This window comes from Pogoniulus pusillus, chromosome 12 (assembly GCF_015220805.1).
Source record: "Pogoniulus pusillus isolate bPogPus1 chromosome 12, bPogPus1.pri, whole genome shotgun sequence".
NCBI lineage: Eukaryota > Metazoa > Chordata > Aves > Piciformes > Lybiidae > Pogoniulus > Pogoniulus pusillus.
Genome location: NC_087275.1, coordinates 841,096 through 864,357, shown reverse-complemented (window position 1 = coordinate 864,357; position 23,262 = coordinate 841,096). Strand labels below are relative to the sequence as shown.

General features: G+C 46.0%; 1 protein-coding gene across 6 annotated transcripts in view; it reads right to left on the bottom strand.

The window, feature by feature from the left end:
• Positions 1-23,262, bottom strand: part of LOC135180060 (ephrin type-A receptor 6-like) — a 552,362-nt gene that overhangs the window by 156,261 nt on the left and 372,839 nt on the right. For all 6 annotated transcript variants that reach the window (XR_010304263.1, XM_064152220.1, XM_064152215.1 and 3 more), the window contains exon 6: positions 848-972. Coding sequence is in view for 5 of the 6 variants with exons in the window: in XM_064152220.1 (XP_064008290.1) it covers positions 848-972 (125 nt within the window). In the remaining variant the exon portion in view is untranslated. The remainder of the gene's footprint in view (positions 1-847; positions 973-23,262) is intronic.

Below are 23,262 nucleotides of genomic sequence, written 5' to 3'. Positions count from 1 at the left end.
TGGAGAAGCAGTATTCAGATCACAGTTTCACAAGTCATACTGTGTCTCCATACCTTTACTCATAATGCATGTTGTTACCCTCCTTTTTTTTGTGAAATCACATTAATTGTAAAGAGTGCCAGCAATTCAGTATGAATGCCATGCAGTTTCTCTCTCTTGCAACCCTTTGTAACACTCTAAACAAGGCTGGTGCACACTATCATTTAAGCATATTATTGCTAGATAATCATAGAATCAGAGAATGGTTTAGATTGGAAGGGACCTCAGAGATCATCCAGTTCCAATCCTCTGCTATGCACAGGGACACCTCCCACTAGAATAGGTTGCTCAAGGCCTCATCCAACCTGGCCCCAAACACCCTTTCCTAACATCTGGTTTGAACCTCCCCTCTGCCACTTTAAACCCATTACCCCTTGTCCTTTCATTGCAGGACCTAATGCTTCAAAATTAAATCATGTGGACATTCATCTTAATGTATTACTCCGGTGTCACACAAATGTAATCAATTTTCAGTCCCAAGTGTGCTTAATCTTATGATTCTTGATCGATGTATGTAAATGAATTGCTGTGAGACAGCCACATCTAATAAATATCTACTTGCTGCTCTGCTTGGTTCTGATGTGAAAAAAGACAGTCATTAACATATCAGAAATAAAACAGCAGAAAAAGCCAGCACATTCAAATGTACACTTATACAGGACTGCAGGTAGGATCAAGTGCAAAGTTCAAAGTTGTTTGGGTTCTTTTGTTTTGTTTTTGGTTTGGTTTTGTTTTTTTTTAGTATTAAAAATATGAAACATACTTCTTTTAGGATCAGAGATTGGGTGATGCTGTAAGTGAAACCTACTTTCTCATAGTACTTGATCTCGTAGTCCACAACTGCTCCGTGGGGAAAGTCCGGCTCTTGCCAGGAGAGGGCAATGCTGTTTTGGGAAGCCCAGTCCTTCCTTACCATGCCTATCAAGGAGGGTGCTGAAAGGGAAAAGGATAACTGAGGGTTAAAGACAAAGCATAGGGTTTATCCTTTCAACCTACTGTCTTAGGATACCAGCCTGAGGTAATTTTGAATGACCTCCAGACAGAAAAGCATGACAGATGACAATTCTCAGGGAAACCACATCACCTGGAATTTATGTTCTAAGTACCTTCTAGTTACTTCTTTGTTGAAGTGCAGATCAGGTTCTAACAAATGGCTACATATAAAAATGTAGAAGTAACCACCTGTGCCATTCCTTACTGCCGGCTGTGTGCAACCAGGTTGCGCTGCTGGCTTCTAGAACATCATACCCAGAGCAGAACCATATTTTCAGAGACAGTAAATTCCACATTAACAATAATCTTCACTAAATGTTATATTCCATTGTGTAAAATGTACATCCACTGTACTTTCTGAGATAAAACAATGTGGCACAGATCAAAACAGATGCAGTGAATTCTGTTGAGCCCATCATGAGGTAGCTGTGTGCATGGAAGTGCCGTCTTGTTAGAGGAGGCCAGTGCAGGGACTGGATTATAGGCTGTGATGGTTTGGGTGTTCCCCCCCACTTTGGTAATCACCCAGACTAGACTCAGCCAGCTCTGGAAATTGAATGAAGCTTATATTTACAGCTTAGCACAATATACAAGCAGATAGTTACAGTATATACAGTTATAGACAGAAATAGACAAGGTAAAAGGTAACACAGAAACACAACAGCCCTCCCAGAAATCTGAGTCCCCAGGAGGGGCTCCCAACCACCCTTCCACCTTCTCCCACCCCTTCTCATCCTTACCCTAGTCCCAAGGAAGAATGGAGGTTTGGCCAGGGAGTTAGGAAGCAAAGTGGGTTAATCAGAAAAACAACAGAGAGGCTGGAGAGAGAAATGCAGCTTTGAGCTCCCCAGCAGGAATAGTGAGTTGTCTATGTTTTGATTCTCGTTCTTATACCTCTCAGCAAGCCTAAGAGTGAAGTAGACATCACCATTGTTTTCCTTTCACAGCCTGTAATCTAGTCCTTCTCATCAAAACATTCTAGCTGTCTTCAGACTAGCACAAGGGCAAACCATGGGGACCTCCAAACCTATCTGCCATAACTGATAATGAAGGTTAGGATGGTTTGGGAGTTAAGGACGGGAGCTGTATATTCACAGCTTAGCACAATATACAGACATTTACAATATGTTACAGATATTTACAGCTATAGACAGAAATAGACAAGTTAAAGGTAATACAGAAACACAACAGCCCTCTCAGAAACCAGAGTACTCAGCAGGGGCTCTCAGACCTCAGAATCTGCCTTATGTGCAAGGTGAGTTGGAAAGATGGGCAAGGGGGGGGGGGGGTGAGAAGCAGAAATATTAGTTGGGTAACACAGATCCAGGCAGAGCAGCAGAATCACCCAATTTAGACATTTCATCCAGAAAGCAAACAATTACTTTTTCTCCAAGAGGAAGGATACTGTGTGGCTAGGTAGCAAACGGGTAGAAGAGTCAGGGAAGAAGAAAGCAAACTTTTGTGTGGAGAGACTAAGTGAGGCTTCGTTTGCTCTCTTTGTCGTGGAGGGGTATTCTGCCGCCTACGCCGATTGTGGCGGAGGGGGGAAATTAATTGGTGCGAGATAATATTATATAAAAATAGATATTTATTAACTTCAATATTCTGAACTCTCGCCACCCCCAACCACTGTATTTAATATTAAAAGGATTCTACATGGTCATGGAAACATTCTAGGATTAGTATGCACAGTAGCTTGTTAATAACTAGCAAACAATTCAAACTATAAACAAAGAGATGATTTCTCCCCGCGGCAAATGCCGCCTGGGGGTCTGTATGCTGCTTGCCCAGCAGGGTGGGCTAGAAGCTCTTTCTGCTCTATGGCAGAAGGCAATAGAAATTAGAGAGGCATTAAAGCATTTACTTACAATTCTTATTAGTTATTGATCACCCTCCAGGGCTACATCACAGCCTATACCAGTGTCCAAACTTCAGGGGAGTCTTTGCCCATGGACTTTGAGGCTAGAATCCTCCTGGCTTCTGGGGAAAGGGGAATCTTCCCAGCTTCTGGGGAAATGATGGTCTCTGACCTTGTGCTGCTGGCTTCTTCTGGATGCTCTGTCCAGGGATTCCTAGGCAGGAACTTTAGATGCAGAGGGAGTAAGTGCCATGCAGTCTGAGCACAGTCTCACGCTGGCTAGCAGGCCGATCACCTGCAGACAAGTGGAGTCCGCTCCTGGTTAACTCAGCGGCAATGGCGTTTACCAGGCACTGATAAGGCAGCAGGCGTGCAAGAGCATACGCGGCTGCACGAGAGTCTGAGCTCCGTAGGTAAAGGCAGGCAATACAGGATCTGGTCCTGATAACTCACCACAGTGGTGTGCAGGTGTGCACAGCTGGATGGGAGACTATGGGAGATTCTGGCTCCATAATAACAGCAAAGTCAATAGACATACAGGCATAAGCAAGAAGCTGGTGAGTCTAAAGCCTAATAATGGAGCCTGAACATGAGCGAGCATAAGCAGGGGAGTCCAAGCACATGTTTACCTGTGTGCCCCTATTTATTTAAAGTGGGCCGAGATTAATGGCCTTTTGGATGCTAGAATGACCAATCAGGTTGGCAGTCAGCCAAGCCTTACCATAATAGGCAAAAGCACAGTCCTGGACTTTCCAAATATGGTAAATCACATGGGCCTTACACTAGGCAGGCACGAGCCGTGCGTGTGGGGGCTTACGCAACATGTTTACAAACAGGGGTGCTGGGCAGACCAGACTTTATGGCACCAGGCCTATTGTGCCCCTTTTATCCATTTAATATGTTTAGCTCTGGTGCAGGCAAAAAAACATGTCCAGGAAGGGCAAGGCATAAATAAGCCTATTTTGGGGCCTACAGGCCCTCCACGACACTCTTAAGAGCAATTTCTGCTTATCATAGAATCACAGAATGATTTAGGTTGGAAGGGACCTCAAAGCCCAGACAGTTCCAACCCCTTGCTGTAGTCAGGGACACCTCCCACTAGAACAGGTCGCTCAAGGCCTCATCCAACCTGGCCTTGAACACCTCCATGAAGGGAGCAGCCACAACCTCCCTGGGCAACCTGTGCCAGAGTCTCACCACCCTCACTGCAAAGAACCCTTTCCTCACATCTACTTTCAATCTCCCCTCTGACACTTTAAACCCATTACTCCTCCTCCTGTCATTACAAGACCTTGTCAATAGCTCCTCCCCAGCCCACCTGGAGCCCCCTTCAGATACTTGAAGGCCACTCCAAAGTCTGCTGGAAGCCTTCTCTTCTCCAGGCTGCACAGCCCCAACTCTCTCAGCCTGTCCTCAAAGCAGAGCTGCTGCAGCCCTCTCAGCATCTTGGTGGCCCCCTCTGGACTGGCTCCAGCACTTCCATGTCCTTCTTGTGCTGGGGGCTGCAGAACTGCCCCCAGGACTGCAGGTGGGGTGTGAGGAGAGCAGAGGCAAGGGGCAAAATCCCCTCCCTTGCCCTGCTGCCCACATTGCTCTTGCTGCAGCCCAGCACAGGGCTGCTGTCTGGGCTGCACTCTCACTGCAGGCTCATAGACTCATAGAATCATAGAATCATAGAATCAGTCAGGGTTGGAAGAGACAACAAGGATCAGCCAGTTCCAATCCCCTCTGCCATGGGCAGGGACTCCCTATCCTAGATCAGGCTGGCCAGAGCCCCATCCAGCCTGGTCTTAAACACCTCCAGGCGTGGAGCCTTGACCATCTCCCTGGGCAACCCATTCCAGCCTCTCACCACTCTCATGCTGAACAATTTCCTCCTCACATCCAGCCTGAACCTGCCCATCTCTAGCTTTGCTCCATTCCCCCCTAGTCCTGTCACTCCCTGATATCCTGAAAATTCCTTCCCCAGCTTTTGTGTAGCCCCTTTCAGATCCTGGAAGGCCACCAGAAGGTCACCTGGGAGCCTCCTCTGCCCCAGACTGCACAGCCCCAACTCTTTCAGTCTCTGCTCACAGCAGAGCTGCTGCAGCCTCTGAGCATCCTCCTGGCCCTGCTCTGGATATGCTCCATCACATCCACGTCCTTGCAGTGGTGGCTCTGAAACTGGATGCAGGACTCCAGGTGGGGTGTCAGCAGAGCAGAGCAGAGGGAGAGAATCACCTCCCTGGCCCTGCTGGCCACACTTCTGATGCAGCCCAGGGTCTGCTTGGCTTTCTGGGCTGCAAGTGCACACTGCTGGCTCCCGTTGAACTTCTCATCCAGCAGCACCCCCAAGTGCCTCTCCTCAGGGCTGCTCTCCAGCCACTCATTGCCCAGTCTGGATTTGTGCTTGGGATTGCCTCAACCCAGATGCAGGACCTTGCACTTGGTCTTATTGAACCTCATGAGATTGGCTTGTGCCCACCTCTCCAGTCTGTTCAGGTCCCTCTGGATGGATCCCTGCCCTCCAGCCTGTCTGCTTGAATCACACAGCTTGGTGTGGTCAGCAAACTTGCTGAGGCTGCATTCAGTGCCTCTGTCAATAGCACCCACAAAGATGTTTAAGAGTGGTCCGAGGACTGATCCCTGAGGGACTCTGCTTGTCACTGGCCTCCACTTCACCATGGAGCCATCAACAGCCACTCTTTGGGTGCGGCCACCAAGCCAGTTCTTGATCCATCTCATGGTCCACCCATCAAATCCATGTGTCACCAGCTTTTCATTAGCCCCAGATCCCCAGGTCCTTTTCCTCAGAGCTGCTCTCTGCCATTCCCCACCCAGCCTGGAGCTGTGCTTGGGATTGCACCAACCCAGGTGCAGGACCTTACACTTGGCCTTGTTGAATGTCATGAGGTTGGTCTGGTGTTGTGGAGGGCCCGTAGGCCTGAAAATAGGCTTACATATGCCTTGCCCTGTCTGCACATGTTTTTCTGCCTGCACCAGAGGTAAACACATAAATGAGCACAAAGGGGCACAACAGACCTGGTGCCATAAAGTCTTGCCTGCCCAGGACCCCTGATTGTGTAAGTGGTTGTGTAAGCCCCCACACACCCAGCTTGTGCCTGCCTAGTGTAAGACCCATGTGATTCCCATATTTGGAAGGTCCAGGCCTGTGGCTTTTGCCTATTATGGTAAGGTTTGGCTGACTGCCAATCTGATTGGTAATTTTAGTGTCCCAAGGGCCATTAATCTTGGTCCACATTTAATAAATGGGGGCACACAGGTAAGCAAAGTGCTCAGGCTCCCCTGCATTGATCGCTCACTTGCTCAGGCTTCCTTGCACATTATTAGGCTTAGACTCACCAGCACTGCTTTTTGCTTATGTCTGCCTGCCTGCATGCCTATTTGCTTTGCTGTTATTACAGAGACAGAACCTCCCATAGTCTCCCAGCCAGCTGTGCACACTTGCACGCCACTGTGGTGAGTTATCCAGGACCAGATCCTGTATTGCCTGCCTTTACCTACAGAGCTCAGTCTCCCAGCTGGCCGTGCACACCTGCACGCCTGCTGCCCTATCATTGCCTGGCAAGCGCCACTGCCGCTGAGATAACCAGGAGCAGGCCCCACTTGTCTGCAGGCAATTGGCCTCTGTAGTCAGCATGAGACTGTGCTCAGACTGCACGGCATCATACTCCTTCTGCACCTGAGGTCCTGCCTAAGAATCCCTGGACAGAGTGTCCAGGAGAAGCCAGGAGACAAGGGCAGAGATTGCATCCTTCGCCAGCAGCACAAGATCAGAGACCATCATTTCCCCAGAAGCCGGGAGGATTCCAGCCTCAAAGTCCATGGGCAGAGTCCCCTGAAGTTTGGACACTGGCATAGGCTGTGGTGTAGCCCCAGAAGGTGATTGATAATTAATCAGAATTGGTGAGTAAATGCTTTAATGCCTCTGTAATTTCTATTGCCTCCTGCCATGGAGCAGAAAGAGCTTTCAGCCCACCCTGCTGGGCAAGCAGCGTATTGACCCCAAGCGGTATTTGCCACGGGGAAACTCCTCTCTCTGTTTATAGTTTGAACTGTTTACTAGTTATTAATGAGTTATGGATTGGTATTAATCCTAGAATGTCTTCAGAACCGTGTAGATCCTTTTAATATTAATATACAGTGGTTGGGGGTGGCAGGAGTTCAGAATATTGAAGTTAATAAATATATAATTTCATAGAATATTATCTCACATCAATTAATTTCTCCCCTCCGCCACAACTGGCGTAGGTGGCAGAATACTCCTCCGTGACACTTGGGCACACCTCTGCAGCCTGTCCAGCTCCCTCTGGACAGCATCCCTCCCCCTAGAATACCAGGGAGAAAAACACAGACCCCATGTCCTTTTCATACATCTCAGCAAGCCTATATTAAGCGTATTATACATCTCAGCAAGACATTGTTTTCCTTTCATAGACAATAATCTAATTTTTCTCATTAAAATATTCCAATTAGCCTCAAACCTGAACAGAGGCCTGCATCATTGCAACAAGTAAGAACCACTCCTATCAGCTTTTGGAAGAGGCTTAACATGGGTGGATGCACCTAACAGCCAAATTGTCTCACTTTGGGATTAATTCTACAAAACAGATTTTCTGTCTTTTTTTGGAAAAGGATGAAGTATTTTCTATGCAACAATTTCAAACAGTACAAAAGCAGCATGTCAAAGGAGGTGTAATAATCTCCAGACCCTGATTCTGTTCCAGCATTGATGTGCAGGTTTCCCAAATGTTACAACAAACCAATCATGTTCAACAGTCTTCAAGAGAAGTGAGTAAGCTGAACAAACCAGCTACTGTTAAAAAAAAGAGATCAAAGTTCCTCCAGTGTTTATGGATTTCACCATGTGCCCTTCCACTAACAAACATCAGTTTATTACACACCATTCCCCACTCACATTATGAATTTTACTTAACCTCTCCTAAGCTTCCAGGGATCTGATGTAAACCAACACAATTTTATGACTTCTGCTTTTTGCTGTTGAAACGAAAGACTCTCACTATAAAAACAAACAAAGAATCTGCTTCCAGTCACATTTCATGCCTTAGCTTTCTTTCCAGTAAATATTCCAGGAAATTGAAGAAATTAAAACAATAAATTAATTACAGAATGCAAATAAACACTAAAGAAAACACACCTGGTTGTTTTCCTTTGAAAAGAAGAAAACCCTACACACAGACATTCACATAACAATCTCTTTCTCTGTGACAGTGCATTTACCTGAGAGAGAAAATAAACTTCCATCCACTGCTAATCCTCCCTGGGGAGAATTATTTCATGATATAATAGTCCTGTCCTGTCTGAGGTGGAAAAAAAACCCTCCCAAAAGCCTTAAGTGGGTAAACCAGAACTTACACAGAAATCTCTACAACTACAGTTATGTAATTTTAGCCACAAGTCTGATGCAAGCAAACGACAGAAAGTAATTCCTGCTATGCTAAATAAAAGACCAAACTATTTTTCAGGACCTTCTTAAACAGCACAATATGAGTAACTGAACAGAACAAAATGCAAATGAATAAAACACAGAGAATAGTAGAATAGAATCAACCAGGCTGGAATAGGCCTCCAAGCTCAGCCAGCTCAACCTAGCACTCTGTCCTATCCAATCAACCAGACCATGGCACTAAGTGCCCCAGCCAGGCTTGGATTCAACACCTCCAGGCACGGCCACTCCACCACCTCCCTGGGCAGCCCATTCCAATGCCAATCACTCTCTCTGACAACAACTTCCTCCTAACACCTAGCATAGACCTCCCCCAGCACAACTTGAGACTGTGTCCCCTTGTTCTGTTGCTTGTTGCTTGGGAGAGGAGATCGACCCCACCTGGCTACAGCCTCCCTTCAGGTAGTTGCAAACAGCAATGAGCTCTGCCCTGAGCCTCCTCTTCTTCAGGCTGCACACCCCCAGCTCCCTCAGCCTCTCCTCACAGGGCTCTGCTCCAGGCCCCTCACCAGCCTTGCTGCCCTTCTCTGGACACCTGCCAGTACCTCAACATCTCTCTTCAATTGAGGAGCCCAGAACTGGACACAGCACTCAAGGTGTGGCCTGACCAGTGTTGAGTACAAGGGCAGAAGAATCTCCCTTGTCCTGCTGGCTACACTGCTCCTGAGCCAGCCCAGGATGCCATTGGCTCTCCTGCCCACCTGGGCACACTGCTGCCTCATCTTCAGCTCCTCTCTCCCAGCACTCCCAGGTCCCTCTCTGCCTGGCTGCTCTCAGCCACTCTGTCCCCAGCCTGTAGTGCTGCTTGGGGTTGTTGTGGCCAAAGTGTAGAAGCCTGCACTTGGTCTTGTTCAATCTCATCCAAATGGCCTCTGCCCTCCCATCCAGCCTGGGAAGGTCTCTCTGCAGGGCTCTCCTACCTTCCAACAGCTCCACACCTGCTCCTAGCTTGGTGTCATCTGCAAACTTACTGATGCTGGACTCAATCCCCTGGTCCAGATCATTAATAAAGATATTGAACAGGACTGTGCCCAGCATTGATCCCTGGGGCACACCACTAGTGACAGCTGCCAGCTGGATGTGGCACCATTCACCACCACTCTCTGGGCTCTGCCATCCAGCCAGTTCTTGACCCATTTCAGAGTGAATCTGTCCAAGCCATGAGCTGCCAGCTGTGCCAGGAGCTTGTTGAGGCAGACAGTGTCAAAAGCGTTGCTGCAGTTCAGGTAGACTACATCCACAGCCTGTCCCACATTCACCAGGCAGGAACCTGATCATAAAAGGAGCTCAGGTTGGTGAGGCAGGACCTGCCCTTCCTAAACCCATGCTGGCTGGGCCTGATCCCTTGGCCATCCTGTAGGTGCTTTGTAATGGCACTCAAGACGACCTGTTCCTTCACTTTGCCTGGCACTGAGGTCAGGCTGACAGGTGTGGAATTTGCCATCCTTTTTTTCTGGGCCAAAATGTTGTCCCTGGGTATGTACACTCCTCCTTCAGAGAAAATGAAATTTTAACACTTGCTGAATTTTAACACGGTTGCTGCCTGGGCTGCCCTCACACTGCAAGCTCACCTTGAGCTTCTCCTCCACCCAGATGCATGTTTTCAGCCTAATCTCACCAAAATAACTCTTCCATTTGAGGGAGTGGATGTCAAAATAGTCCTGGTGCATAAGGAGAGCCTCTCAAAAGTTTGTTATAAGACATAGCTGAAGTCTTCTTCCTGGGAAATGACTCAGTGGCAGATTAATGAAATACTATGACTTCAGTCCTCTTCTAAATCAGCTTTGCCTGACCTGCACTTGAAACTCAAACCCCCATCCAGCAAGGCTCACGTATACACCTGTAGTACTGATACATAAAGCTACAAATAGGGGAAACATACTTGTGCTTCTGTTGGGGTTCCTGGCATTAAAAAAGCATACTTCTTATCAAGAACTCACAAACCATTGACTATTTCTTAATGTGTTCAGAAGAATGGTTCTGTATTTGCCATGCAGAGGTTATTTATTCACATCTCAGAGGAAGCAATGACTTTAAGGAGAAGGATTTCAGACAGAAATTTATTGTACAATGAAACAAGCAAATAAGGTAAGTAATTAAAAGCTGCTGCTAGCTCAGTTTCTGTTCCTTTAGATACTGTGAAGTGCTACTGAAAGCAATCCTTTCTATGGAGAAATCTCAGGTTCTTTTAACAAGTGCTCACTGAAGTTTTTTAGACCCTAAAGATCCTATTCATTTATTTTTAAAGCTCTCTTTAGCCAGAAAATTGTAGGGCAGGTACATTCTTTTTTGCCCACTTAAAAGACTGCTCTAATTTTCCTATGGTAAATCTATGGGAAGTCCTTTTAATTAGTTCTTTCAAATCCAGTAGCTGCAGCAGAGCTTTATTTTCGTTACCTGATGAAACCATTAAAAAATTGCTGAGGAACTCAGCACGACTTCCAGTCACTCTGATGGCTGCATTTTCTTGCCAGTGCTACTCCTCTGGGGGGTGCCTTCTGGCTTTTGAGCCCAGCACTGATCTCTGTTTTGTGCTAAGGATTTCTTGCACCATCTGTTCTCTGTATTTTCCTCTACACTGTTACAAATGTCTTGGATTACAATGAGTCATCTACAATGCTGTGAGCTCCTTCGTTTAATTTATTCTGATAAGTTTCTTTGTCTTTTCAAATTTGTGTTGAATAATGAAACTTTGTTTCCTAATTCAGAGCAAGTTCATTTTCTTCTAAATCCGTTTGGCTTTTCTTTTTCAGAATTCCTGTTCTCACACACTACACAAAGGACAAAAAATGCTGTGTTTCAGAGCTCTCCAAACTCTCCATGGGTTTGAATGGGAAGGAGAAGGCGGCATGAAAACTGCTTTCCCTTCCCCTCCCTGCAGGCTCGAACAACAAGAGGCATCTTTCCGCAGGTGCGGGAGCCCACACTGCAGCCAGGCTGGGGCTCGGCTGGGGTTTTGGCCCAGGATAGGATGGCAAATGGGCACTTTGTCTGGAAAAGCATAGAGCAAGGGAGAAGGCAGGAGGGGGTTCCCACCTTGGAAGAATTCCTGTCTTGACAGAGCTCCCAACAGCACAGGTTCCTGCCGTGACAGAGTTCCCTGCTTTGGGATGGCTCCTGCCTTTATACATGGCTCTCAGTTTTACCCCATCCCTGCACCATTCTGTGCAAACTTGTTAGTTTGGCAAGTCCTGCGGTCTGGTTGAGAGAGCTGCTGGTGGCACCCAGACCTGACTGCTCTCTGGCCATATCACAGCCAACTTGCTGGCTGCCTTCCTGACTGGTGAGACCCCAGCAGTTTGGCTCTCTCCTGCTGCTGCTGAGGTGGCTTCGCTTCCATGAATCCTTGTCCTGTGGCAGCTGTGTCCAGAGACATTGCTGAGCTTGGCAGCTTTGCCACTGGCCTTGGGCTGCTGCCTGCGTCCAGACCATTGGATATTGCCTGCAGTGCCAGGAGGCAGCCCAGCCGCAGAGAAACCCAGCAAGGGATCACTGCCGAATACCTCTCTCAGCTGTGTGAGCAGAGCCTGCTGCTCCCTCAATGCTCTGCTCAGCCTGACTGACAGTGGGGTAAAGCTGTGCTTGCAGCTTAGCCTTTTCCAGCTCCTGACTTCCTAAACCTCTGAATTCGTCCACAATGTCCTTTGAAGAACTCCTGATGGAATCAGAACCTGTAACCAAACCTGCACAAGTTCTGCATCTAGTCTGGGGCAGGATGTTCAGGAAAACAAAACCATTCTCTTTGTGTGACTCCTGCCTGGGCCACAGGAATTCCCTGCCTGCACAGCAGTATGTTTTAAATGTTGGCTGGATTCCAGTCACTTCTCTAAGGACTTGCTCTTCTGAACTTGACTTCCATTATCTGCAACTCTTTCAGTCTGTCCTCATAGCAGAGGTGCTCCAGCCCTGGTGACTCTCTTTAATCTTTTGACTGAGTGTGATGGTTTGGGTGTTCCCTGCGCCCCTACGCTTTAGAAATCACCCAGACTAGACTCACCGGCTCTGGGAATACAAATGAAGCTATTTATTTACAGCTAGCACAATATACAAGCAGATAGTTACAGTATATACAGTTATAGACAGAAATAGACAAGGTAAAAGGTAATACAGAAACACAACTCCCCTCCCAGAAACCTGAGTCCCCAGGAGGGGCTCTCAACCACCCCTGCACCTTCCCCCTGCCCCTCTCAACCTTAGCCCAGTCCTACAGAAGAATAGAGGTTCAGTCAAGAGGTTAAGAAGGAAAGGTGAGTGGCAGTGAGGTTAGGGAGATGCAGCTCAGACAGAAGCCCAAAGCAGAATGTGAGAGTGTTATCTAATATTTTTGTTTCTTCTTCAGGAAGACTCTGAGGGGAGTAGACATCACCATTGTTTTCCTCTCACAGCCCATGATCTAGTTCTTCTCAACAAAACATTCTAGCTAGCTTTAAACTAGCACACTGAGCTATCTGTAACTGTTTGGGAGTTACCTGCCCCCACACTCAAAATGAAATGACCCAGAATAGAGTCAGCCAGCTGCAAATTAAGGAATGAAGCTTTATATTCACAGCTTAGCACAAGATACAAGCAGGTATTTACAATGTTTACAGCTATAGACAGAAATACACAAGTTAAAAAGTAATGCAGAAACATAACAGCCCTCCCAGAAACCTGAGTCCCCAGGAGGGGCTCCCAACCACCCTTTCACCTTCTTTCCACCCCTCTGCCTTGTCCCAGAGTTTGCCTTACATGCAAGGTCAGCTGTGAGGACCGGCAAGGGGGGTTAGAAGCAGAAATAGTTGGGTTACACATGGAGAAAAAAGCACAGACATTGACTGTGACAGAGACACACACATTGACACCCTGTCTTATCTATGTTTTGTGTTCTTGTTTTTATCCATCTCAGCAAGCCTATGAGTGCAGCAGACTTCACCATTGCTTCCTTTTCACAGCCCATAATCTAATTTCTCACACTAAAATATTCCAATTAGCCTCTGACAAGCACACTATCCTAATGTACAATGTGAATGTCAATATCTTCCATTACTTCGAATTTGAGAACACTTTCATATCAGAAGTGTGGTAAAGATCTTGGAAAAAACACTAGTACAAATTAAGAATATAGTTCATAATCTAAATCTTTGTATATTAACATTGCCCACATGGCTCCAGTATCTTTGGGGTTATGCTGAATTCCAGAAGAAATCATCTTCTTACCACACAAGGCTGCTTCCAGTTAGAACAGTGAATAGATAAGATACTTGATTCTTCACATAATAAAGTCTCTTATCTTCCTAATCACTTCAGATCTAATTCACAGTGGTAATGCTTGAAGGGATACTATTACTGGCACTAACCTTGGAGTTCAAAGCTGAGCATGGACTTTTCGTGACAAGGCATCTGAGTCAGTGAATTAACAAATTTGTGGTGAAAAATGATGTTTTCACTTTATTTTCTTACATAAGTTCCCTGAAGGCTTGCATTTAAACAACATAACAGAATGCTTCTTTTGAGGCACTGCATCTACTGAAAAAGAGGCCTCAGAAAGCTCAAATAATCTCCTCTCCTTTTCTTTGCTTGTTCAGAAATGGTGCATGGAAGATGTATGAACCTAATGCTATCATTAAAAAATAGATTCTGCTGCAGTCTTGTAGGCTAACGGTCATGACAGATGCAAGCCTTAAATTTCCCTCCAGGCTAAACATGGATTCAACATATTTTTTTCCTTTTATGTTCCATAATGTAATTCTTTCTTCCTTGATGCTTCATTTCTGTCTGCTCTATTGTCAATTGATACATGCAGACAGTAATTATTCACCTATATGGTTTTTCAACACTACAGACTTGCTTTCACTTACAGAGTGAGCTGCCATTAAATATTTTGCAAGCTTCAGATGGAATCATAGAATTAACCAGGTTGGAAGAGATCTCCAAGCTCATCCAGTCCAACCTAGCATTCAGTGCTAGCCAGTCAACCAGACCGTGGCACTAAGTGTCTCATCCAGGCTTTGCTTCAACACCTCCAGGCATGGCAACTCCACCACTTCCCTGGGCAGCCCATTCCAGTGCCAATCACTCTCTCTGCCAACAACTTCCTCCTAACATCCAGCCCAGACCTCTCCTGGCACAACTTCAGACTGTGTCCCCTTGTTCTGTTGCTGGTTGCCTGTCAGAAGAGCCCAACCCCACCTGGCTACAGCCTCCCTTCAGGTAGTTGTAGACAGCAATAAGGTCTGCCCTGAGCCTCCTCTTCTTCAGGCTGCACATCCCCAGCTCCCTCAGTCTCTCCTAGATCCTCTAACAGGATTTGCTCAGTCATCAAGTCTTCAAAATTAATTTCACCAGAAGATAGTTAAAAGCAATCATATAAAAGTAAGCCTCATCAGCTGTCAGTCAACCTGTGTCTCTCTGATGAGGTTTGTGTGCAAAATTCTCCAAGTTATAAAGTGTTGTGAGCTGTCTGGCATAACTTATGATGTGGTGAAGAATTTAAAATATTTTAGTAACATATGTCTTTAAGTAACAGTAGCTAAAACCACTCTAAACCCATGCCAGCATCTGTGGTGGTAGGCCTGATGGGGCAAACATGGGCTTATCCATGCCCAGACATGTTTTGCCAGCCCCCCTCCCCTTCCTTCTGTGCTGGGGAAGCAACCTTGGGAGGGGAGGGCAAAAGGCCTGGCAGTGCCTCATATGGTGAGGGCTGGCACAGTGCCATTGCTGTTGGCTAATCAATGCCCAGTGCCCCACTCGTGGCAGGCTGGCTACTGATCAAAGGGATGAGCAGGTAGCAGGTGGCTGCTGCTGCCTCATTTTGCATCCCAAATTTGCCTGGAGAGCTGACCAGGAACAGGCTCCAGATGCCTGCAAATGGTCACCTTGCATAGCCCCCAGTGTGACTCTGTGCTGAGACCCTGCACACCTCAAGACATCCTGCCTGCCCCTGAAAGCCTTCCTGCTAAGGCTAAAGTCCTGGAGATACACAGATCATCCAGAGGAGCTGGAGACAAGGTCAGAGATTGTCTGCCTCCTTTCCAGAAGCCTGGGAGCAGCCAAGTCTCAGCAGCCAATGGGACAGACTTCCACCTGCTTTGGGTACTGTCTGGTTTATAACAGTGTGAGTAAGTACTTAAAGCCTCTTCCAGCACAATATTTGTGTTAGCCACTCTGAGAAAGAAGTGCTCAGGTTTAGCCTGTGCCCTGCACGTGTACATTTCCAACCTGTGCATTGTTGTGAACCTGTGAATAAGTTTCTGGCGAGTTTCACTGTCAATAAGCAGTTTTCACAGTTACTAACAATCATAGCCTGGATAGCTAAGTTAATACAGTGTTAATTTTGTATAATCCTTCACAGTGTCTTAAGGAGTTACTTTATATGCTCTGTGTTTCAGACACAAGGGGAATCAAATGAAGTTCAACAATCAGTGGAAGAGGCGATTCCAGGAAATCACATGCAAACAAAAATGTTCTGCAAAACTGAATAGGCTGCCTGTGGAATCAATGGAAATCAGGCCAGCTCATACCATAGCAAAGGCATTTGTGTCAGAACATGCAGGTTCTTGGCTCCCTTTCACTGCCTCTTATTTCAGGAGCAGTAGGAGATACTATGTAACTTAAAGACCCAATAGGACACCATGACTAATAAGTTCCTTGCACTCTGCACTGGTCAGGCCACACATTGAGTCTTGCACCCAGTTCTGGGCTCCCCAATTCAAGAGAGATGTTGAGGTACTGGAAGGTGTCCAGAGAAGGGTGGCAAAGCTGGTGAGGGGCCTGGAGCACAGCCCTGTGAGGAGAGGCTGAGGGAGCTGGGGGTGTGCAGCCTGCAGAAGAGGAGGCTCAGGGCAGACCTCATTGCTGTCTGCAGCTGCCTGAAGGGAGGCTGTAGCCAGGTGGGGGTTGGTCTCTTCTGCCAGGCACCCAGCAACAGAACAAGGGGACACAGTCTCAAGCTGTGCCAGGGCAGGTCTAGGCTGGATGTTAGGAGGAAGTTGTTGCCAGAGAGTGTGATTGGCATTGGAATGGGCTGCCCAGGGAGGTGGTGGAGTCGCTGTGCCTGGAGGTGTTGAAGCCAAGCCTGGATGCGACACTTAGTGCCATGGTGTAGTTGATTGGGTAGGGCTGGGTGCTAGGTTGGACTGGCTGAGCTTGGAGGTCTCTTCCAGCCTGGTTGATCATAGCTTCTCTGATCTTATTTGGCAGAAGAAAATGCTGTGGTCGTGTGGCACTAGTATAGCAACCCACATCAGGCAGCAACAATATATGTGGTTGAATACAAGAACACAGCAACTAGGGTAAAAACCCCTTCACTTGATTTGCTTCTTTTAGGCTTTTTGTTCTGGATTTGATGACTGAAGGAAGGGTGTAAGAGACCTCCCAGAGGAATAATTTCCTTTTTTGACTATTAATAAACCCTGTTGTGGTACCTACAGCAGAAGTAATGGAAATATATGCTCTTAACCAGCAGATTTGCTGCTTTCACAAGCTCAGATATTAAGTGGTAGTGTGTTCACTATTTCTCCTGACTCAGACATTGTGTCAAGCTACTGATTGTTAGCCACTGGCACATACCAATTGAAATTGGTGTGTGATCCTCTTTAGAACAAAGGCAGAGCAGCTCACAGGGTTTTCTGCTTGGAAAATCTGTACCCACAGAGAAAAAGGAAAGGTAGACTGATTTGTCAGAAGATTGATAGTGCTACTGTAATGATGTTAATCAGCATGAAAAAATTATGTGCTCCAGACAATGTGTTATTTAAATTAGCAACAGTGTGCCAGCACTTCTAGATGTCCTATGATGTGAGTGTAACTGTGCTGACACATTAGGCTGGGAAATTTTGTTTTCAACTTCCTAATGAAAACTGGAAGTTGCTATAAATGGATTGCAAATACAACCTGAGGGTAGAAGGATTTTTTTCCCTTTCCTTTCAGGAAGGTGTCACTATAGAAACAGAACTGTAAGTAAATCTCATTCAGCAAAAATCCCTCCAGGGTCGACTGGAACCAAATGGCTCTGCAGAACTTTCTCCTGCTAAATTAACCTCAGAAGTTTGAAAATGAAATACACAGGTTAAAATGCTCTGGGAAATCTGCAGGCTTTCCACTCTGTTAATTGCTATTCACGCTGTGATATGAGAAAGCTCAACCTCAAACATATGCTGACTTCAGAAAATCTTTCCTGCACTTGTTTCTATCAAATTGTAGGTAATTTACTGTCAAAGAGTACTTTATATATATCTCAAAGATGTTTTTCTTTTAGCAAGAAAATAATGACTATTTAATTTTATCATCTTCTGTGAACCTTTTGTTAAAGCTGTGTCTGTTGGCCTGTGCAGACAATGTCAAGCTACTGTACTCCAACGGTTTGAGGGAATATGTTTAAGTGCACGGAGACACATCTGACTCTGACTTGAAAAGATCATCAAACAATTTCCCCACAAATGCCGATTTTGATAAAGTTTTTTTCTGAATCATAGTGTGCCCTAATTAGATATATCTTGATAAATTATTTTTTCCATTGATATTACAAATGAAATTATATTCTATATATTAGTGTGCTGGTTTGAGACTAATTGGAATATTTTAAAGTGAGAAATTAGATGATTGGCTGTGAAAAGGAAGCAATGGTCACATCTGCTGCACTCATAGGCTTGCTGAGATGTCTGAAAACAAGAACACAAAACATAGACAGGACAGAGCAGAAGGCTCAGTGTGTGTGTGTGTCTCTGTCACAGTTGGCGACCTGGGCTGCTGCTGTAAAACTAATCCTTCTGCTTTCTAACCCCCTTGGCTGATCCTCTGGCCTCACCTTGCATGTAAGGCAAACTCTGGGATAAGGTAGAGGGGTGGAAGGGTGGTTGGAAGTAATTTTAGATATGTCAACATCCTACATAAGTTAGAGGGAGTTTGGTTTGGTTGGTTGGTTTTTCTTCAAACGAGTCTATCTATATGACCCAACACAGTGTTGCATAGGTATGTCTCAATTAGCCAGTTCCTATACTGAAACTACTACATCTGCATTAGCTTGGCCTTACTAACTCTTTGGAGAGTATACTGAGACAGTACTTCTGTATTGGAAACACAATGGAAAAATATAAAGCATTGGCAAAGAACAATTAATAGGAGACTCAGGCTGGGATGTTTAGCCTGGAGAAGAGGAGGCTCAGGGCAGAGCTCATTGCTGTCTACAACAACCCAAAAGGAGGTTGTAGCCAGGTGAGGTTAGTCTCTGCTCCCAGGCAACCAGCAATAGAACAAGGGGACACAGTCTCAAGTTGTGCTGGGGGAGGTATAGGCTGGATGTTAGGAGGAAGTTGTTGGCAGAGAGAGTGATTGGCACTGGAATGGGCTGCCCAGGGAGGTGGTGGAGTTGCCATGCCTGGAGGTGTTGAAGCCAAGCCTGGCTGGGGCACTTAGTGCCATGGTCTGGTTGATTGGCCAGGGCTGGGTGCTAGGTTGGGCTGGATGAGCTTGGAGGTCTCTTTCAACCTGGTTGATTCTATGATTTAAGCACAGATTACCTCTATCTAGCAGCTGTTAGAGTAGTTGATTCTATGATTCTATGATTCTATAATTCATGAGGTAAGGTTAAGGAAAGATGATGCACAGTGCTTAGGTGCAAATGGTAGCAGTTTACAAAGGTAGAGTTGCAATAATTCTCTCTTGCTGTGAGAGGCTAAATCCTCTCTCTTGTTCATCAACAAAGATAAAGACTGCATCGTCTCTCCTTAATCTTGTTACTTCTGGGACTCAGACTCGGGGCTTGGCCCAAAGCTCAGAGATGCAAATCAACAGACAACACCTTCGAAACTCCTGGACCTCAGCCTGGCTGGAATGCCCAGGAGGCCTACATCTTATCTCAGCTACCCCCAAGGGGAAAGGTTTCTGTGCATTCAGGTTGTGGACAGGTGCAGCCAGAGAGGGGGAGGAGGCCCTCTCCCCGGTGGTGCGGACCCCTGTGAATGCATGAGAATGCACAGGATGATGCCCTGGGGAGCTGCAGCCGGACACTGAGCAGAAAAACTGTATAAAAAGGCAGGAGAAAGGCCTGTCAAAGGGTGGCATTCCCAGCGGCCCACCAGTGGCACCTCTACCAGACCACTGAGGGCAGACCACCACCAGACCACCAGAGCTGCACCACCCGAAGAACCTCTGACGAACTCCACAGCAGATCCTCCCTGGGCCATGCACCTGTCTCTCTCTCCCCCCTCCATCTGCAACTGAGGGTAATATGATCACAGCTTCTTTTCCTTCCCTGCTCCTTCTCTTCTCCGTCATTTTCTTTATCTCTCTCTCCCCCTTCTCCCCTCTCTCCCTCTGTTTTGCCCAACCTTATCCTTTAATAAATAGTTTCACGGTGATCTCTGGTCTCGTTTGCACCTTGATTTCACAACACAGAATCCATAAGAACTGGTCTTGCTCCTCTGGACAGAGATACTGCTCATCTCTGTCCTCTGGACCTTGACGCTTGCTTTCTGTGAATGGGAAAAATCATTAATGAAGTAGTATGGACAAGTTATCAAGAAATCATAGATAAAAATCATGGAACACACTGCAGCAAAAGGGTATTTACAACTCCTATGAGTTAGGTGAAATGGATGTTTGCACACCTCTGAGTCTGAGGATAAGCTCTCAAGGTGATGGATAGAAGCAATAACACTTGAAAGACATAGTGGAAATCAACCACAAAATCAAAGAGCAACCAGGCAACATCAATGGTTATTCTTTCTTGCTTCTAACTTCTGCAGTGCCCAGGAGTTGAGGCTCAGAAGAGGGAACAGGTTTCTCTGATTGCTGTAATCATATTTTCTGAAAAGATGTCACAGTACTATCAAATAAATTTGAAAAATAAACATCTTTTTGTGTGTGTGTTTTTCTCCTTCAAGAAGATTGAATTTTTTTTTTTTTTAATTCACAAAGACAAAACTCCCCAGAGCTGAAGAACCATTGGATGATGAAGTGTTTTCACCTTTCTGACTTTAAAAAAAATCAAAACACCAACAAAAAAGAGCATCCTATAAATTGGATCAGATGAAGGGCAGGAAAAGATGTTTGAAATGAAAGTTTCTGGAACCATGGGCATTTATGGGATAACCTTTCAAAAGGAAAGCTTCACCCAGTAGCTCCCAGTTAGCTCATGTCCTGAAGCTTGTGGGTTTATGCTCACTACACATATTGATGCTCGTGCACAATAGACACACAACTGGATGGGAAACCTGTGTGTTCACACTTGCAGATTAGTGTTTTGCTTAGCTTAAGGAGTCTGGATTTTGTTTCCAAGAAAGTAAATATCTGGTAACTGCCTTCTAACCAAGAGCCTCTGAATTCTCCAAACCCTTCCACTCTGCCCCTTTGCTATTGCTGTTCTTTTACTTAGCACTGTCTTAACCGGTTTTTATGTCCTTCAATGTTCCATGTGCTGAACTCTGTCCTTATATTTTTTTTGGGTAAATATATTATTTTTCTCCTATCTCTATGCCAAACCAGCACAACAAAGGTGTTTCTTAGAATCACAGAATCAAGCAGGTTGGAAGAGAGCTCCAAGCTCAGCCAGTCCAACCTAGCACCCAGCCCTGGCCAATCAACCAGACCATGGCACTAAGTGCCCCAGCCAGGCTTGGCTTCAACACCTCCAGGGATGGCAACTCCACCACCTCCACACTGCTGGCTCATGTTCAACTCCTCTCTACCAGCACCCCCAGCTCCTTCTCTCTCTGGCTGCTCTCAGCCACTCTGTCCCCAGACTGTAGTGCTGCTTGAGATTGTTGAGGCCAAAGTGTAGAATGGCCTTGTTAATTCTCATCCCATTGGCCCACCCATCCAGCTTGTCAAGAGACGAGGCTCTCCTACCCTCCAACAGCTCCACACCTGCTCTTAGCTTGGTGTCATCTGCAAATTTACTCATGCTGGACTCAATCCACTGCTCCAGGTCATCAATAAAGATATTGAACAGGACTGTGCCCAGCACTGATCCCTGGGGCACACCACTAGTGACAGCTGCCAGCTGGATGTGGCACCATTCACCACCACTCTCTGGGCCCTGCCATCCAGCCAGTTCTTGACCCTTATCAGAGTGAATCTGTCCAAGCCATAAGCTGCCAGCTGTGCCAGGAGCTTGTTACTGAGAGGAAGAGCAGCAAAGTTTAAGGAGGACTGTTGAGCACTGCTGTCCTTCTCTTCACAACCTCTTCTTGTCTAAAGGACAAAGCCTAGGTGACCAGCCAACATAAGCAGAGTTTGCAGTGGTCACTTTCTAAAGAGGACCATAAAAATTCTGTGACCCCAAAAAACTTGCCAAGAAAGAGACAAAACTATGCCTTAACTAACATTTAACAAAGACTGCTGGGAGCTAGAAGAATACATAAAGAAAAGTATTGTTTGATACTCTCCTGATTTCCTTCCATTGATGTTCCTTGTTGCTTGCTGTCAGAGAGAAAATACTGTTCTAGATTACCTTTGAAAACTAAGAAGTAATATCTGATTAGAGACACCCTTCTGTTCAACTCAGTGCCAAGCAGAAAGGCTGGTTTGTTACACACAGCTCTCCTCTGGAATAAGCATTAAGCCATGCCCCAACAGTCTCTAGTGCCACAGACAGAGAAAACACCCAGCTAAGCAGGTTAGGCAGCTGCTTGTCAGAGCTAATGGCTTATATCCACACAGAACCTTGGTGACATGGAGTTCTATGCAACTTCGATGTGCCTGGTCCTCAGAATGAGATTTAAATTACACTGCTTATCCGAACTCCTTAATGCTCTCAAAACAGAGACAGTAATAGAGTATGCACCAAACCAGAAATTTGGAATTGAAAGAAATTCCAGCTTGACAGCAGGTGTGGATACACATGGCTGTTAGGCAGCATCAGGGTGAGACAGACTGCTGCACTGAAATAGCACACCAAAGAATGCTCTCTTCTTTTACTGTTATAATTTGTTCTGGTTTGAGCTAGAACAGAACTAATTTTGTTCAGTTATTTTCCTGTTCAGCTAAGTCCCTTCTAAATGCCTTGAGTGCTGTGTCCAGTTCTGGGCTCCTCAATTCCAGAGAAATGTTGAGGTGCTGTAAGGCGTCCAGAGAAGGGTAGCAAGGCTGGTGAGGGGCCTGGAGCAGAGCCCTGTGAGGAGAGGCTGAGGGAGCTGGGAGTGTGCAGCCTGCAGAAGAGGAGGCTCAGGGCAGACCTCATTGCTGGCTACAACTACCTGTAGCCAGGTGGGGGTTAGTCTCTTCTGCCAGTCTCAAGTTGTGGCAGGGGAGGTCTAGGCTGGATGTTAGGAGGAAGTTGTTGGCAGAGAGTGTGATTGGCATTGGAATGGGCTGCCCAGGGAGGTGGTGGAGTCGCTGTGCCTGAAGGTGTTGAAGCTGCAGCCTGGATGAGGCACTTAGTGCCATGGTGTGGTTGATTGGATTGGGCTGGGTGCTAGGTTGGCCTGGCTGAGCTTGCAGATCTCTTCCACCCTGGTTGATTCTGTGATTCTGTGATTGGTATAATCCACCAGGGAAGTGGCGAACTCCACAACATTGGAGAAATTTAAGATTCATCTGTACAGGGTACTGGGAATCTTGTCTAGCCCAGGCTTTTGTCAAGAAAGGGTGAACCAGATTATGAGTGAGGATCCTTCTATGATTCTCAGTAACAATCTGTCATGTTAATCTTAAATATCTTGCAATGTTCAAGACAAGTCTCTCTGTACTCAAACTCATGGCAAAACCTGAGGAAAACCATCATTGAAATATCACAATTACTAAGGGAATCTTTGATACATATAAAATATCTTCCACACAGAGCAATTCCTTGAATAGCATCTAGAGGAAGGCATGACTTGGAAAGGTTCCTGACAAATTCAGATGTTTACTTCAGATTTACTAGTTCTTTATATATACTGTTCAGAAAATAAGGGTTAGGAAAATGTGATGAAAAATGAAGTTA